The following is a 17,862-nucleotide window of genomic DNA, read 5'->3' as shown; positions in this document are numbered from 1 at the left end:
AGCTCGTGTGAAGGATTTTCTAGCCTTTTTAAAGATCAAAGTGGCATAATACTTCTGTGCTATTGTATAAAACTGTAGGGTCCCAAACTCCTAGGTCTGATGGCTTGACTCCTTTTAAGCTCATCTGACCACCTTCATCTCCCACAAGTGTTGCTGGAATTTAGGATCAAATTCAGGCTGTCAAAGTACAGTAGGCTTCCAGTAATCCGGAACCTATGGGACCTAGGTGGTGCCGGATTATCAGATATGCCGCACTATCAGGAGGTACTATAAGATGGTTATATATATACTGTATACATTATATACTGTATATAAAGTGTTCTTAACCCTTTTTATTGTACATACTGTATACAGTATACTGAAATGTTTTAGTTTTTTTAAGCCTTTTTTACCCTTTTTGCTCAGTTCAGCTACTGCCGCTGTTACCTTGTGACTCATTTTTTGCTGAAGCTCACTCACTAGGCTCTTGCCATTTTGATGCCGGACTATCAGGAGTGCCGGACTATTGGAGTTTTACTGTATAAATGCACTAGGCTTTTTGCTGAGGGACATGGTGTAGTCTATATTTGCAATATATTTTTCCTCTTTAGTTGATCGTTCAAGCTAGTTATGGAAAAGCTGCTACTCCCTTCAGTCTGTCCTAGAGTAGTGCGATGACCAAATGAAAATGATAAATATTTTCTGCGGAGACCTTTAATCTCCCCTGTGTATCCTACTCTTATACTCCCTACAGGAGCTCAGTGTTGAAGTACTAGTACTTTCAAGGGCTTCCTTATGTTTGTTGGTATTTCACAACACCACTTCAGTGCGCACAGCTTACACCATCTAATTATTAATGATTTATAGCTATCCCTCATCTTGCCTTTCTCGTAACTTGCCTAAACCTTCCCTTTTGAGAAGGGCTGGGCAAAATAGTCCAGGCCTCTTGGAGTTAAAGTTAAAATTTAACTAATAACTAAACCGGTTGGGGCTGCAAGCCTTTTGGGGTTTGTGTAGCTTCAGTCTACAGCAGGGGTGGGGAACCTTTTTTGGGTCAGGAGCCACTGACCCACAGGAAAGTCAGTCAGGGGGCCATGCACACAAGTAGGAAGCAAAGTGAGAAGCCCCTGACTGAGAAGGAAACAGATACGTCTCACATTCCTCTCACACCAGAGCCTAGAGGGGGCCCAAGCTAGTAGATTTTGTGTGCTCCAGCCCTGTGGGTGAGTGGCAGGGAGGTTGGACCACCAGTTCAGGGGGATCCCGGAGCCTTGGGGGCCAGATCCAGGCAAGCCAAGGGCCCCATCCAGCCCCCAGGCCTGAGGTTCCCCACCCCTGACCTACACGTTGATGTAAAGTTTGAAGAAAAGCTGAAGTCATCACATGCATCCTGGACTCAGTCCACTTTGAAATCTTTGCAACAAAGGAGATCAGGATGCTCAAGACGGTGTTAGCTTTTGAAAGCTGAAAATGTAATTCTTGTGTAAGGAGGCTACAAAAGTAGCAGTCGTCTGTTAATTAAGCTGAGAAATAAATTGCGAAGGCTGGACAAATTCAGAGTTTATAGCTGATCTCTCATCCACAAGAGGAAGAGAGCCACAGTGAAGAGACAGTGTTATGTAACTGTCAGCTACATTATCGAATACAAGCTGGAATCTTGCGTATAATCTTACAAAAGGGAGTATTTGTGTAAGCACTCTTATCCTTTGCTACCACGTAATAGCAGCGCTACATTAAGACTTGATGACACCAATAAATTGACAAAAGCAATTATCAACCCATCTCCCTGGTCCAGTGCTAAGCAAAATGTACCCTCTAGCAAAAGCAAGCACATCTCAGGAACATTTGTGTTAATGAAAATGTTATATTAGCAGTAAATGGCTTTCAGCAGCAGTCCAAAGGATCTCTTACTGATAGTTGCATTCAGCAGTGGTTCATCTTCCCAGATTAAAAGGCATCTAGCCAGGGTTTTAGACACAAGTAAGTTGATAACTTGAAAAGTCAGCTAGCTACTCTATTCTAGAGGACTGTATCCAAAAGGCAATGAAAATGCCCTGCGGTGGGCTTATAAGTGGACTAGTGGGTGGAAAGCAGAGCCATTTTTAGAACTTGTTTCAGATGTGTAGACTTAATGTAGGTTGAAAGAAAGTTCTATAGTTTCTAGTATTTTGTTCCTGAGTCCAAAAGAATTCCCACTTGGCTCTCTTATTGAAAAGTCCTATACATTTGTGGCTACATTTCAAAAACTTCTGGTTAATACCCAAGTACAATTCAGAGAAGTATTTGATGTTTCTTATAAGTCCTCACTTTACAGTCCCATTGTTTAAACTGGTATATAAATAAGTAGTCATACACGTAAATTCTGGACTGCTGTTTTGAGGGGATCTGGTATTCTCAGAATGCCCACTGTGACATTATGTATCAGTACATGGTTTGGTACAAATATTGTATACAGGCAGTCCCCGGGTTACGTGGATCCGACTCCCTACTTACGAACGGGCTCCCCCTCCCCCCAGCAGACCTCCGAGACGCGCTGTGGCGGTCCCGCCGCCCGTGTCCTGCGCGGCGAGAAAAGCTGCTCCGCGTCTCCCTGGTCTGCTGGGGGGGGACCCCCCAGCAGACCAGGGAGACGTGGAGCAAAGCTGCGGAGGACGCGGACGGCGGGACTGAGGCGCGTCTGGGCGGTCCTGCCGCCCGCGTCCTCCGTGGCGAGAAAAGCCGCTCCGCGTCTCCCTGGTCTGCTGGGGGGGGTGGGCCGCAGCTAGTGCGCTCCCCTCTCCCCCCCAGCAAACCAGGCTTTCCTTGCTGCGGAGGACGCGGGCAGCGGGACCGCCAAGACGCGCCGCGGTCCAGCTGCCCACGTCCTCCGCGGCAAGAAACCTGGGGTAGACACCTGGGGTAGAGCAGCTGGGGTGCTGCCGGGTTGATCCCCGCAGTGCCGAGGTGCGGTGCTGCGGGGACCCTACCCAGCAGCGCCCCAGCTGCTCTGTCCCAGACGTCCAGATTCAGCCGCTGTTGAAACTGATCAGCGGCTGATTCCAGGAAGCCCGGGGCAGAGCAGCTCTGCCTTGAGCTTCCTGGAGTCAGCCGCTGGTCAGTTTCTGCAGCAGCTGACTTGGGAACACCTGGGGCAGAGCAGCTGGGGTGCTGCCGGGTTGGTCCAGTAGCGCCGAGGAGTGGCGCTGCGGGACCAACCCAGCAGCACCCCAGCTGCTTTGCCCCAGGTGTGTCCGATTCAGCCGCTGCTGGTCAGTTTCAACAGTGGCTGAATCTGGATGCCAGTTCCGACTTACATACAAATTCAACTTAAGAACAAACCTACAGTCCCTATCTTGTACGTAACCCGGGGACTGCCTGTATTGAATTTACAATGAGTGCTTAGACGTTCTCATTCCATGACAGATACTGAGAGAGTACATCAAAGCATAGGCACAGTGAGCTAGAATTGAGGCTGATTACTCAGACTCTTTGATCACGCAACAGGATATGCTAGAATGAACCTTCGCAATACTGTGGCATCACAATGACCTTAATGGGACTCTGGCTCTGGCGGCCTGCCTAGTGGATCCAGAGGCAGGAATGGGGTCTCAATTTGTAGAATTTTCAGTTGGCCTTGGCTAACACAGTGGTTACGTCTACACTGCAGGCTTCTTGTGCAAGAACGGCTGTTCTTGCGCAGAAACTTGCGGAGCGTGTACACTGCACGTGCGTTCTTGCGTAAGTAAATTTACAGTCTGGCATCGGAACAGAGGGCTTCTTGCACAAGAGGAATAAGCCCTCTTGTGCAAGAAGGCAGTGTGGACAGGCAACGGGTTTCTTGCGCAAGAAACCGCTACGGTTAAAATGGCCATCAGAGCTTTCTTGTGCAAGAGTGTCCACGCTGCCATGGATGCTCTTGCGCAAAAGCACATCTCTTGCGCAAAAGCACATGGCAGTGTGGACGCGCTCTTGCACAAGCCCTTTTGCACAAGAACTCTTGCACAAAACAGTTCTTGTGCAAGAAGCCTGCAGTGTAGACATAGCCAGTGAGGCTCCAATTGGGCTGAAGCCTTTTTTGTATTATTGAGAGAGATGTTCTGAGAGTGTAAGTTGTCAGCTTGAAGCTTCATTTAAAACTTAGCTTTTCTGTGCATTACTACTAGTCATACCCTAAAGAGATTAAGAAACTATCAAGAGTTAATGAGCAGAACATATTTTGCTACTCCAGGACTCAAGCTAGCTACATTAAAACTAGCTCAGACATGTGTAGGGATGAAAGCAACTAGTTGATAAGCAAAAGCTTATCGCATAGTCGACACGCTAGTCTACTAGTTGCTTCCTCCCCTTGCTGCCTCTATCACAGAGGCAGCAAGGGGAAGGAGAGGAAGCGGTACTGGGGGGAGCCAGCTTAAAAGCTGGTTCCTCCTTTCCCTCCCCCCCCCCCAGCTCCAGCCCTGTGGGAGGGGGCAGGGCGCAGCAGTGGCGCTCCAACATTGAAATGTACAAGAGCGCCCCCTCCCGCTGGCCCCAAGCTCCATGCAGTGTTTCAATCTTTGAAATGCACAAGAGCCCCTGCTGGGGTTCTTGTACATTTCAAAAGCAGAACTCGCTAGCCCTTATTGCCTAATTGAATAGTTGATGGAAATACCATTGACTATTCGATTAGTTAATTAATCAAAATTTAACATCACTGGATATGTCTACTCGAGTTGCAGTCACACCTTATGACATAGGTCAAAACTATCTCTAGACATAGGTCAAAACTATCCCTTTTCCTAGTTTCACTCCAGATGGAAGGTTGAAAGGACAAGTAATTTACTCTTATAGCTAGGCTACAGTTAATATTAAATCCTATATATATTTTTCTTATCTCCTCATTTCCCTCTTCCTAACCCAGAACCATCACCAATTCAGTATGCATATGGTAGGCACTAACATGCATGCCTGTCTGTTAATCTAGTAGAACCTGAGTTATGAACATCTCCGGAATGGAGGTTTGTTCGTAACTCTGAAATGTTGGTAATGCTGAACAAAACGTTATTGTGATTCTTTCAAACATTTCCAATTGAAACTTTACTATGCAGGAAAAATGCTGCAATTTAACCATCTTAATTTAAACGAAACAAGCACAGAAGCAGTTTTGTTATTTGTCAAATCTTTTCTTAGAAACTTTCCCTTTATTTTTTTAATATTTATATTTAAGACGGTGCTGTATTGTATTTATCTCTGCTGCTGCTTGAGTGCATACTTCTGGTTAAATGAGTGTGTGGTTGACTGGTCAGTTCATGACTGAGGTTCTGTTGTACATATTGCTTGTGTACGCACCCATTTTATGTGCTTGCATGTCTGTGCAGCCAGTGAGTACTCGTAGACATTTGTGGATACAGACTTCCTCATCAGGTTGAGGGCATGATGATAAATGAGATTTCTTAGATTTCACACAAACAAGTAGGGTTGGTTTTGTCATGTTTTTTGAATGATAAATATGTTGCTCTTCAATCTAGGAGTGAAGTCTAGACTTTGTTAACTTCGTTTATGTAAGTTCAAGGTTTATCCACTTGGGGAAATGACTACTTACACGCAAGCCTGAAGAAAGGGTGAGATACAGCTAAGAAAGGGTGAGAGATAGCTAAGGTGCTGACTTGCTCTAGTGAGTTTTAACAGAGAAACTAACAGGCACCAGACATTATAGCAATTTCAGGCTGGAACAGTTACAGATTAGTCCAATGCAACAGCTGGTTCAAATAACTAATCATGTAACTTGAATCAACACAAGGCTTGTGTGATAAACTCATACCTTAGAAGAGAGAATTCTGTCCTTACCTAGTCTTACTAGCTGTTAGTATGTGAGCATTCCTTTTCCAGACCTCAGGGAGTCAAACTTCAAAGGACTTATTTTGAACTTGAATAAATAGAACCTCAAGTTACTCCGCAGTGATTAATGGAGCTGTTTGACTATTTTCGACTACATTCAGGGTTTACTGAAAACATTGTCTGTTAGCTCTCCTGTAACACTTCATGAATTTCCCCTTTTTATATACTAGATCTTATCTATCCAGTATTGCAGATTGTATCTCTTCCTAGTTGCACCTTAAAAATATACAGGCTCCTAAACTTTGTAAGGATGTTACTGTTCACAAGTAGCATATCACCTTTAAATCTTCCCTTACCTGTAGTTGGCATAACAAAAGTAAGCAGCAATAAATGTAAATATATCTTAAACATTTTCAGTGTATTATGGGGTGACTAAAAGCCAATGGCATTGAACAGATGTTATTAGAGTCCATGGGAGATTCAGTAATGTTGGGCTGACTAAAATATTTAGCTCTATGATGACCAATGTTAAGACTAAAATACTGATGGTTAACTTTTTTTCTACCAGCCATCTCTTCCACAAGACTTGTATTGATCCCTGGCTGTTAGAACACAGGACATGTCCGATGTGCAAATTGGACATACTCAAAGCTTTGGGAATTGTTGAGGTAAGCTAGCGTTATTTCATCGTGGCAAATGACTTCAGAAATGGTAGTGTGCTAGTATAATGAATCAACTGACTTTCTTCGTTTACCTACTCCTAGAATGTAGAGAGAAAACTGAGAATTGGAGAATGTCTCCCATAGTAAGATGTTAATGTGTAATACTTGTAACAGTTAAGACGACCAACCTCTTGATGAAAACTGCTTCTGACTTGACACGGCTTAGTAGCTGCCTATTGGCTGTTTAAAATGTTTTGTGATGTACTTCGTTGAAGACTACAGTGTCACAGAAAAGAGTAGCTGTTTTAAACTGCAGTTTGGGTGGCTTTTATAACAGGCCGGGCTAGCAGATATGCGCATTTGAGAATTGCCACAGTTAAGTTGCAACTTATTGCAATAAATGAGTTACAGTAGTGGGGTGGGCGTGCATTTTTTTGGTAGATTCAGATAATTATCACTTTTCATCCATGCTACAGCCACCCCTGCAGCTCTTTAATTAAATCCCCAGGAGTTTTTAGATGCCAAGAAGGCTGGCAGAGATCCCTCTTCTCCCTCCCGCAGATGGCTTCAAATAACATACTTTGAAGGAGCTTGTGTTTATCAGAGACTATTAGTGTAGGCACCTCTGACCCAGGGAAGTGCCAGAATGAAAAACTACTGCATTGTGTGTGTTAGTAGAAGGGGAAATGAGTGTGCTGAGAACAAGAGTACACAAGGTAACAAGTATCAGAATCTCTTCCAGTTTGCTTCTCTAGATCATGTCAGTTTCACCTTCTCCTCTGCAAGGTGTGTGAAATTATATTGAACTTGTCCTGTAGCAACCTCTTGAGAACTAGCCTTAGCACTAGGGTTCGTGGCACTGGCCCTGAAAGGGCCTCATTCGTGGGCTGCTCTTGATTGCTGCTTAGCCTATGAGCTTGTGTTCTATATTTCACTTCCTTTAGTTTCACTGTGCGCTCTTCAGGAGGGTGGCTACGAGAAGTCAGCAGGCATGTTCTCTCCCCCTCCCCCGCCCCGTCCTGCAGACGCAAGGTTTAATATCAGTCTGAATCCACAAAAGCGACGCGGAGTCCTGTGGCACCTTATAGACTAACAGATTTATTGGAGCATAAGCTTTCGTGGGCAAAGACCCACTTTGTCAGATGCACATGGTGGAAATTCCAGAGGCAGGTATAGATATACAGGCATAAATATACAGGCTCTTTTCTCATGCCTTTATATTTATACCTGCCTCTGGAATTTCTACTACATGCATCTGACAAAGTGGGTCTTTGCCCACAAAAGCTTATGCTCCAATAAATGTTAGTCTGTAAGGTGCCACAGCACTCCTCGTCGCTTTTGAAGGTTTAATATGACAGCTGTGTTGGGCAGGTTACAGCTTCATAAATAAAATGGGCAATTACAAAGTTGCACCTTATTTTAAATCTATGGGGCGACCAAGTTAGTCTGTAACTTTATTTATTTTAAATCCTTTGTCTTTACAAAGGTGGATATAGAAGGTGAACCAGAGTCTCTTCAGACCACGGTGTCTAATGAAGCATCTAATAGAGCTTCCCTTAACGAAGAGGATAATCGTAGTGAGACTGCATCATCTGGATATGCTTCAGTGCAAGGAACAGATGAGCCAGCTTTAGAGGAACGTGCACACTCAGAGCGTAAGTATTCACTGATCCCTGTTAGTAATTCCATTAGCTCCTCATTGTATGTTCTCATACTGCAGGCAACTTTAATTTAGTTATGGTATGGCTACTCAGAAGCAGAGTGCATTCAGGCTAATCAAATTCTAGTGAAGGCTAATATCAAAGGCTTTTGTCTAGTAAAAATCTTCTTCCTAGAAAAAGAAGTCTTTTAGCAATACAGGTCTTATGTGAGTACTGAAGAAGACCCTTAACCAGTAAAACAAAAATAATAATCTAATTTGGAAGCAATGTTGAGGATAGGAGAAATGCCAGTGGATTCAACTTTAACTTCTGCCTAGATCCAGGGTTAAGGTGCCCTTTCTCCAAAGTCAGCTATCCTTTCACCAAAGTTCATATAAGGGAAACTCATCTGCTCCCTTCCTGAATGCTCTGTGCAGCAAAGATTAAGAAACTATGCACTGAGTAGAATCTGAAATACTAGATGTGTGTTAACACTGGAAAGGATCTTAACAAGTTTTAGTATTAACATTAGAACTGAGAATATATAACCTCTCTGAAAATCTGTTCATGACCACAAAGTTTAATGATGTTTGATTACATTAAGCACAGCGCTCTTATGAAGAGGAAGACTTTAATTTACCATCAGTGCCAGTCAAATTTTCTGCTTTCTAACATTTGCACTGCATTTAAGAAAGCCCTGAGAAACTAGTCTTTCCCGATCCTTAATGAGAAATAAGCTCAACGAAAAGTGAATGTAAGTTTAACTAGTACAATATGGATTCCAATGATCCAAAGGAGTTTTAGATGGGTTCATGTCTCACTTGCCCTTTGTAACATTCCTGTGACAAATGTATAATTTCTGCAGTACCACTAGGTAAACTTAGATGCTTGAAATTTTGCTCTAGTTATGGAAGATTTATGTAATGCTAGTGTGATACTCCAAATGATGCAGTGCAGCATGATGAGTTGAAATGGTAAATATCGTACTGAATTTCAAATTTCCCAAACACTAGTAGAAAACAAAAATATGACTATATAAATATATCAAAGGCTGTTCATAGTCTCTTCTACAGATTAATAATACTTTCTCCTTATAGAAATAAATTCTGTCTCTTCTCTTTCAACTAGAACAGATATAGAAAATGTAGCAAAATTGCTTTGCACTTGTATTCTTGGTGATTTATACATTTAATCTTCCTGTTAAATTTAACTTCTCAAATGGCTCTGTAGTTTTGCGGTTGCTTTATCTGGGTTCTTCCTATCTGGAAAATTAATTTTAATTGACTCCATAATGATGAAAAAGCCAAGGAGCAGTGTAGGGTTTTTTTTGGCAGATGTAATAAGTTGTTCAAATGAAGTATTAGAAGTGGAGACAGTAAGGAAAGTATGGCATTTGCTGCCACCTGTTGGATATCTTGCCCTGGAAAATGCAGGTAGAATTGTTCCGAAAAGAGCTAGTGTGCTCTTCAGGTAAACAAGATAAGCAGATCCTTTCATTTATTCAAAATTCTTGAAGGCTGCATTTTATACCACCACAGCTACACACCTGCCACTTCTGTGTATTTACATAGATGATTGAAATAGCTTAATTCTTATTCTATTCTTGCTGCTTAATCTCTTCTTTGCATTTCCTCCAGGCTCTTGTATGTGTTTATATTCCTTTTCTTTTGCTTTAAGTTTTAGTGTATTGTAGCCTCACCTGATACTTTTTGTTAAGCTTCTGTCTCTTTGCCAGCGTTTCTTCAGCATTTTATCTAGGATGATCCACTACACGGCTATAACCTGGCGCTCTGTCCCCACGTTGGGTATTCTCAATGAGATGTTCATGCCAGAGTCTAGTTGACACTGGTGGCATCCTTTTCAAAGTTGTAGAGAGGACAACAGAGTGCAGCCCAGTAGCTCCTGGACTGCATATAGAAATGCAGAGCAGCATGTTAGGTATGGGAAGTATAGGTCTGTGTAGCGAGGAAGAGGCTCGGCGAGGGGGGGGGGGGGTACACACGCACGCGCACACACTTTGGGATAATTCAAGTGACCCAAAAGCTATTTATTAATTGGGTTTTTCTTTTGTTCCTGAAGGTGACAGCCTGCATCTTGTAAACAATGAGTCTCAGTCTCCAGCGGTGGATGTCCTTCCTCACCTTGACAACCCAAGCTTTGAAGAAGACGAACCTCACAATCAAGAAATCAAATCATAAAAATGTGGAATCTGAACCCTTTGTAACACACTGCCAACCGTGGTCCTATGTACATCAAACAGTAAAACAAATGAACTACTGTAGCAGCAATGTTGCATTGGAAATATTGGGATGAAATTTTTTAATAGATTACGATTAGAGTTTGAAACTTTAACCTTCCTCTAATTTAAACCTTTCTATCTTCCATATGGAATGTAGTTTAAATATTCTTCAGATAAAACTGTCTCAAAGGAATGTATGAAGAAAACCATCTGATTTTAACATTGAACCAAATCTTTCCAACCCAGTCACAGTCTTGTACAGAGACATTTCCATTCAGCCTGTGAAAACATATGCTGCTTTTTTTAGATTGTACTAAGGATTCTCCTGTAGTAGCTGTCTGTTTGGAACTGTTTGATTGGGAGATTATGGATTTAAGATAAAGGTGGATTTTTATTAACAAGCAAATGAGTTTTGATCTGGGCTTATAGAATCTTAATTGTTTTCTGGAAAGCAATGTTCATGTTACCTGTCACTGCACCAAATCAGGAGGACAGAATTGCAAAATAAAATGCCTGTCAACCTTCCTCCATCACCCAGATATTTTTGAGGAATACTAAACCTATTTCAGATTAGGTGAAGGTTATAATCTATCATATAATGCAACATATATATTTCTAAATCTTCATGAAGGGTTTTAAAAAACAGGTCAAGTCTGACTTGCACAATATTATAAAGGGAACAATTCTAGAGGATGTATTGTATTTAATTTAAAAAAAAAAACCTATTCACTTTCTCAAACTACTTCTAACTTGTGAATTAAGAAGTTTTAAAAGGAGTCTGAAGGCTATCACATGGCTCAAGGGTTGTCTAATAGCTGCAACACCAGCAATGTTTGCTAGTCCATACTTTGTAGAAATCTGAAATGCTGAAGACCGTCAAGTGAGGGTGAAGACCTACAAACACCAAAAAACGTGATAAGGTTATAAGGGAAAAAGAAAGCTACAGAGTATTAGTGGGTGCATGGTTTAGCAAACTGGATAAAGTTGCAATGACACTCAACTGATGTCCTGTAAATGTAGCTGTAAATTATTGCTGATAGTTTTCTAATATTTGGGGAGGGGGAGGGGGAATGGAACACAAGGGTGCCTTATTCAGAGTCTAGAATCTCGTCCACCAAAGGTAACTAAGTACATCTATAAATGCACTTTATTTTTATTTTGTGTCTTTATTCTTTATTCTGTGGTTTCGTTCATAATACTAATGTTAACAGAATTTAGTTTAAAGACCAGCAATAATGTACTACTGTTTTGAATCTCTTGGGAGAAAACAATGCTTTTTCTTACCTCTGTGTAGTATGATTTAAAATGTAAATATTTCATGATTTGTACTGATTTCTTTGAATATGAAAATGTAAATAAAACAATATTCTAATGGGCCTGCCTGATACTCAACCACTTTTATTACTAAACATAAGTATGTATAAATTCCCCTTTCGGATAGAAACTTAGCCAACTATTTCAATGTTTCTCATTCCTGTTCCTTCCACAGTCCCAGAACTATTTTGGGGACTCTTTTCTTTCATGTCCATGTCTGAGAAGTATGTCTAAAAGCCCCAAAACATGATACAGTAATTCATGTTGTAAAATAGGTAATATTTTAAATGTTTATTGCTTTTGAGATCTGGTAGTACTGACAGCCTAAACCCATTAAAAACCATTCTACAAGTACAGTAAATGACCGTGTCTGCTCCCAATTGCTTCCTGTTAGAGACAAACCACAGCAGGTTCATGGAACAAGCAGGAAGAGTTTGGGGTGGAGGTGTAATAGGTGGCAGAGCCTCGCTGTCTATCCTGTTTATCCAGTTCATAGCCTGGCTATAAAAATTCTGACTACAGCCTAGCAGATGTCTGTGTTCTATATGCACCATAGCTGACAACATTGCCTACAAAATAGGTGGCATGGAAAAATAGGCAATCCAGGTTGGTATTTCAAAAAGCAAAAACACAGGTTGTTGTGATAAGCAAGTAACCTCCTGAACTTCCCCGATTGAACTCTTGCTCCAATTGTAGATCATCTGTAAATAAAAGCAGCTATGCTATTTTTAAGAACGGATATGTTAACTTGATTTACACCCTTCGTCAGTCAGTTTTATATTGATATTGCACAGCTTGCAATACAGTAGCACAGGTGTTAACATATTTCCTGTGGCTGTTTGATGGCATATATAATCTGTAGAACTATTTTATTTTTTTTAAATAATTCAAAGTATTAAGATAAAAGCACATCCAATCAGTATGAATGTCAGAACCTGGACATGCACTTGTGAATGAAGTTGAGCGGAATCAGATTCCATCCACTGATCCAGTCTGTCTCCACTAAGTGTAGGTCTCCCTTGGTAATGAGAGATTGGAATGTAACAAGCAGAGAGATCGGGTAGTATGACGTGAATATTGGTTAGGAGAGGGAATTGTGCAAGCAGAGGATAATGACAGCTCTGCTATCCGAGGCCTGTGCTCTCCTGCCTGTCTTAGTCCTAAATACTTTAGCTATGCACATTTATTTTGTTAAAAGCATGCACAATGCTTACATTCTTAAATATTTCCATATAGCCAACAAGCCACAAATCAGTAACTTGTTTATTTTGAGAAACAATGGTCTTTTTCTGTTTTCTTTCACTTTGCCTGGAGTCCAAAAAAGCTCAATGAAAATGAGAAAAGATTTAGAAAACCTGACTGTTGAGGACAGGTGAATAAAAACCCAAAACCTGAATGTGTTTAGTCTTGAGAAAAGAAGCCTGGGGGGGAAGAGGGAGAATATCTTAGAATCATAGACTACTAGGACTGGAAGGGACCTCGAGAGGTCATTGAGTCCAGTCCCCTGCCCTCATGGCAGGACCAAGTCCTGTCTAGACCATCCCTGATAGACATTTATCTAACCTGTTCTTAAATATCTCCAGAGATGGGGATTCCACAACCTCCCTGGGCAATTTATTCCAGTGTTTCACCACCCTGACAGTTGGGAACTTTTTCCTAATGTCCAACCTAAACTCCCTTGCTGCAGTTTAAGCCCATTGCTTCTTGTTCTATCCTCAGAGGCCAAGATGAACACGTTTTCTCCCTCCTCCTCCTAACACCCTTTTAGATACCTGAAAATTGCTATCATGTCCCCCCTCAATCTTCTCTTTTCTAAACTAAACAATCCCAGTTCTTTCAGCCTTCCCTCATAGGCCATGTTCTCTAGACCTTAAATCATTCTCGTTGCTCTTCACTGGACCCTCTCCAATTTCTCCACATCTTTCTTGAAATGCGGTGCCCAGAACTGGACACAGTACTCCAACTGAGGCCTAACCAATGCAGAATAGAGCGGAAGAATGACTTCTCGTGTCTTGCTCACCACACACCTGTTAATACATCCCAGAATCATATTTGCTTTTTTTGCAACAGCATCCCATTTTTCAAATACACTAAGGTCAGGTATAAAGAGAATGGTGATCAAGTGTTCTCCATGTCCCCTGAAATGCGGAGAAGAAATCATTTTCCTCATCTGTAGCAATGGTGATTTAGGATAGATATTGATGGCGGGAGGGACCCTAAGAATAACAGGCTTCCAAGCGAGGCAGTGGGCTTTCCATCATGAGAGGATTTTATGAACAGGTTAGACAAACATCTGTTGGGGTGATGTAGCTAGACTGCCGCTATTTTGAAATAAATATCTTGGAATAAGCGTTATTCCTCGTGGAAAGCAGGAGTTATTTCGAAATAACCAGCCCCTTCTTTCGAAAGAACGGGTTTGGTCATGTGGTCATGCCACTTGTTTTGAAATAAGGGTAGTTCTTTTGAAATAACTCCCTCGTGTAGACCAGGGCTAGGTGATCTCTTGGGTGGTCATTCCAGCCTTCAATTCCTGTGATTCAACACCAATAGCCTCACAGTCCATATATTTGCATTCATCATGGGCCTTTGCATTTTTATCTCCTTTCTCATTAGTCCTTAACTGACCCTACCTATGACATTCTGCAACTGTGATTTACACAGCTTTGAACTGCCCACTTTGTGTTTACATAAATATTCTTTGGCATTATGGAGGTATGTCATTTACAAGCAGTGGTAGGAGTGTCCCTCTAGGCAAACTAGAAATAGGAACCAGCCTGTTAACCTTTTTTCTATTAATAAAGGTTAACAACATGACTATCTGAGGCTTGCTTTCCTGCTGCCAGAGAACAAATCTGACATATAATCCTAAAAAGCCGAGAGCTGCTGTCTTATTTTGCAGTTCATTTGTTTTTATTGTACATCGTGCACACGCCATTAAAATCATTGTAGAAACAGAGAACAGGGAATACTGTGGTACTTGCAAATGGTAATGATATAGACTGTAATGACTACCATATAATAGCACTGAGGTTAGCACTGGGAAGTCTGGATATCTCCATTTTTGTCCTACTCCCAAGGAGAGAAAGATTTCGTGTGCTCCTGTGCTTCTGCTCCCTGAAGACATTCTGCTCAAGCGGCTTCAGTCAGACATGTTTGACAGTTCTTCACAAGAAAGCATGCTGGGAAAAAGCCTGGGAAAGATTCCTACCCAACAAGGCGGTGTGGCAAAAACAGGTCAGTGCTGTGAACTGTCATGCGTATGCTCTGGACTTTCATAAGCCAAGACTTTCCAGCAGTGAGATTTAGAGCACTATCTAGGTCCTAAAAGTCTGAAAGGATCTACCCTCTAAGCCCCTGCTTATGTTAAACAATCTTTCCTTAATGTAACTGTACCAGTGTAGCTATCGGCATGTGAATTGCCTAGAAGTACAGGGGACCCATGCTGAGGGATGGCATAAAAATTGTAAAAGCAGGTTGGGTCAAGAAAACCAGCTGAAGAATTCTTCTCAGAGTTTACAGCACCAGAGGGATCTGTGGGCATTACAGACTAGAGGGGTGCCGCCTCCATTTTACTTCCAACCACTTCAAAAATTGTTACAGGGCCAAACCACAGCTGTGAAAATTGACATGGCTCCATGGAAGTCAGCAGAGCTGGTCTGAGTTCCATACATTCACTGAGGAGTGGGCCATACTTGCCTCCATAGTTAAATGGATGCTATCTCCACATAGGGACAGATGCTGTTCAGCTTTCAAGGCATACACTGATGGTCAGCAACACCACTGGGCTGTGTCCAGACTGGCAAGTTTTTCTGCAAAATCAGATGATTTTGCGGAAAAACTTGCCAGCTGTCTACACTGGCTGCTTGAATTTCCGGAAAAGCACCGATGATCTCATGTAAGATCGTCAGTGCTTTTCCGGAAATACTATGTGGCTCCCGTTTGGGCAAAAGTCTTTTTCCAAAAGACTTTTGCGCAAAAGGTCCAGTGTAGACAGCACAGTAGTGTTTTCCACCAAAAAACCCCGATTGCGAAAATGTGATCGGGGCTTTTTTGCAGAAAAGCGTCCATGGCCAATCTAGACGCGCTTTTCCACAAATGCTTTTAACAGAAAACTTTTCCATTAAAAGCATTTCCGGAAAATCATGCCAGTGTAGACGTAGCCTTGCTGTTTCCTTTGCTCCTAATAGAGATGCTCCACTGATGTAAGATAGGGCCTACAGAGAGGGCATGTAAGGCTATGGGTAGGTCTACACTTGCACCCTCTTTCGAAAGAGGGTTGCAAATGCAACTGAGCAAAATTTGAATTTCCCGCGCTTCATTTGCATATTTGCGTTATGGCGCTATTTCAAAAAAAGAAACGCTGTCTAGACGCGGTTATTTCAGAAGAAAACCCTTCTTCCGAAATAACTGGTAAACCTCGTTGTAGGAGGAATAAGGTTTATTTCAGACTAGACTGCAGCACTTTTCTGGGGTAAATGCCGCATCCAAGTTAAAGCAGCCGTCCTTTTTCGTTATCCCTGTAAATCTCATTCTACGAGGCATGAGGGATGTCTCAAAAGAGGAGTTCTTTCTGAAATTCGGTGCCGTGAGACGGGCCAAATTTCGGAAAAGCCTCTTTCAAAATAAAAGTGGGAAAAGATACGCAAATTGTGGTTTGCAATTTGTATATCTTTTTCTGACTTTTCTTTGTAGTCTAGATATAGACTAAGTCTGGGGCTTGGCGCTGAAGGTCCCTCTGCCTTCTCACAGAAGTGTTGAAGTCCACTCTAAGATCACGCTCACGTAGGGCCTCTATACGGTGCGGAAATTGTGACGTCAGTTTAAAAATAATGGCTCCTTGTGCCCTTGCCACGTGTGCAAATTGTGATGCAGAGAGAAGCCAGCACCAGACTATATCAGTGATAACCAGGATCACCGGTATGGAAAGGAAATACCCCACTGTTGTTACACTGCCATTCTGTCACTGAAATAAACCTTCTGCTGCCTCACCTTAAGAGTTACCTTTGATGTTGACACCCGCGCATCCAGACTATCGCACTGAGCCGACAAACAGCTGATCAGCTGTTTGTCAGCTCAGCGCGGCAGCCATGTAAATTGAAATGAAGCGGCGATTATTTAAATCGCCGCTTCATTTTACTATGTCGTGTAGCCTAATCTACATGCCTCTGGCGACAGAGGCATGTAGTCTAGACGTACCCTATAAGAAGGCTTAACAAAGATCTATATATATATATAAAAGGACTGACAAAGTTTCTCTTAAAACTTATATGAGAATGATACAAGGTTATATGGAAATGTTGCAGAGATTTATCCACAGTTGTGGGCTGAGGGAGAATTTTCCTCCAGTTAGCCCCTCAACTGTATCTCTGTTCAGTTAATTATCACCCTCTGCCTACTGACTGTCATTCAATTCATGTATATTGTTGGATATTTTAAAAACCAGGTGTGTCCAAACTGCTCCTGACTCAGCATACCTTGGCACAGCCCAGGAAATGGTCCATGATGTCCTTCAGGGCCTGATTGTGCTCCATGAGAACCTCAAACCATTCAGACAGGTGGCTACTTCTCAGTTCCTCATGCCTAGCATTGCCGTCACGTGAGGCCAGGCAGCTTGCAGGCCCAAAATGGGTGGTACACGCTGAGCCGTGAGCATGGCTGTAGCAGATGGAGGATGTGTGGATTCAACACATCCCTGGGTCCTGTCTTGTGCAGGAAATCCAGCTACAACTTTCATCTGCCTTTCCCTAGTAGAAACCCCCGGGGAAAAGTAAACAGGGCCTAACTCCTCTCAGGTGTGACTCGCTCCTAAGATGTGTCCACACTGGAAACCAGAGTAAGTGACTTTATATCAGTGTACTTTTTACATCCTCACATGTATTACAATACAACTGATACCTTCATTAGCATGTGACCTTCTGTTAACAACCATGTGTTGATCAAGCCACGCCAAACACATTTTCCCTTATGGTGACAGGCTCCAAAGTGCAGCTACAGCCTACAAGTCAATTAGTGCCCCATTCCTAGGCACAGGGGGGTAATTTTAGGATTAAACCTGGCTGAAACTCCACTCTGTTAAGTCACACGTGCTCTGGAGTTCCTCTTCTAGTGATGTAGCTCCACTACTACAGGTGCACTAGTGCAGCCCCTTATTGTAAACATGCCCTAGTTAAAAAATACCTTACACCAGTGCAGCTTACACGAGTTCAAGCCCTTGCTAAGAGTTAAACCTGATATC

General features: G+C 42.3%; 1 protein-coding gene across 1 annotated transcript in view; it reads left to right on the top strand.

Moving 5' to 3' along the window:
• The window catches only part of RNF128 (ring finger protein 128), a 48,313-nt gene extending 36,624 nt beyond the window's left edge, over positions 1 to 11,689 (top strand). The window contains exons 5-7 of the mRNA XM_075941114.1: positions 6,341 to 6,440; positions 7,921 to 8,089; positions 10,154 to 11,689. Of these exons, the coding sequence (XP_075797229.1) occupies positions 6,341 to 6,440; positions 7,921 to 8,089; positions 10,154 to 10,272 (388 nt within the window). The 3' untranslated portion in view covers positions 10,273 to 11,689. The remainder of the gene's footprint in view (positions 1 to 6,340; positions 6,441 to 7,920; positions 8,090 to 10,153) is intronic.
• Positions 11,690 to 17,862: the final 6,173 nt, after the last annotated feature.

The sequence above is a fragment of the Pelodiscus sinensis genome, chromosome 13 (assembly GCF_049634645.1).
Source record: "Pelodiscus sinensis isolate JC-2024 chromosome 13, ASM4963464v1, whole genome shotgun sequence".
NCBI lineage: Eukaryota > Metazoa > Chordata > Testudines > Trionychidae > Pelodiscus > Pelodiscus sinensis.
The sequence above is the reverse complement of the archived record's forward strand: the minus strand, read 5'-3'. Positions and strand labels throughout refer to the sequence as shown.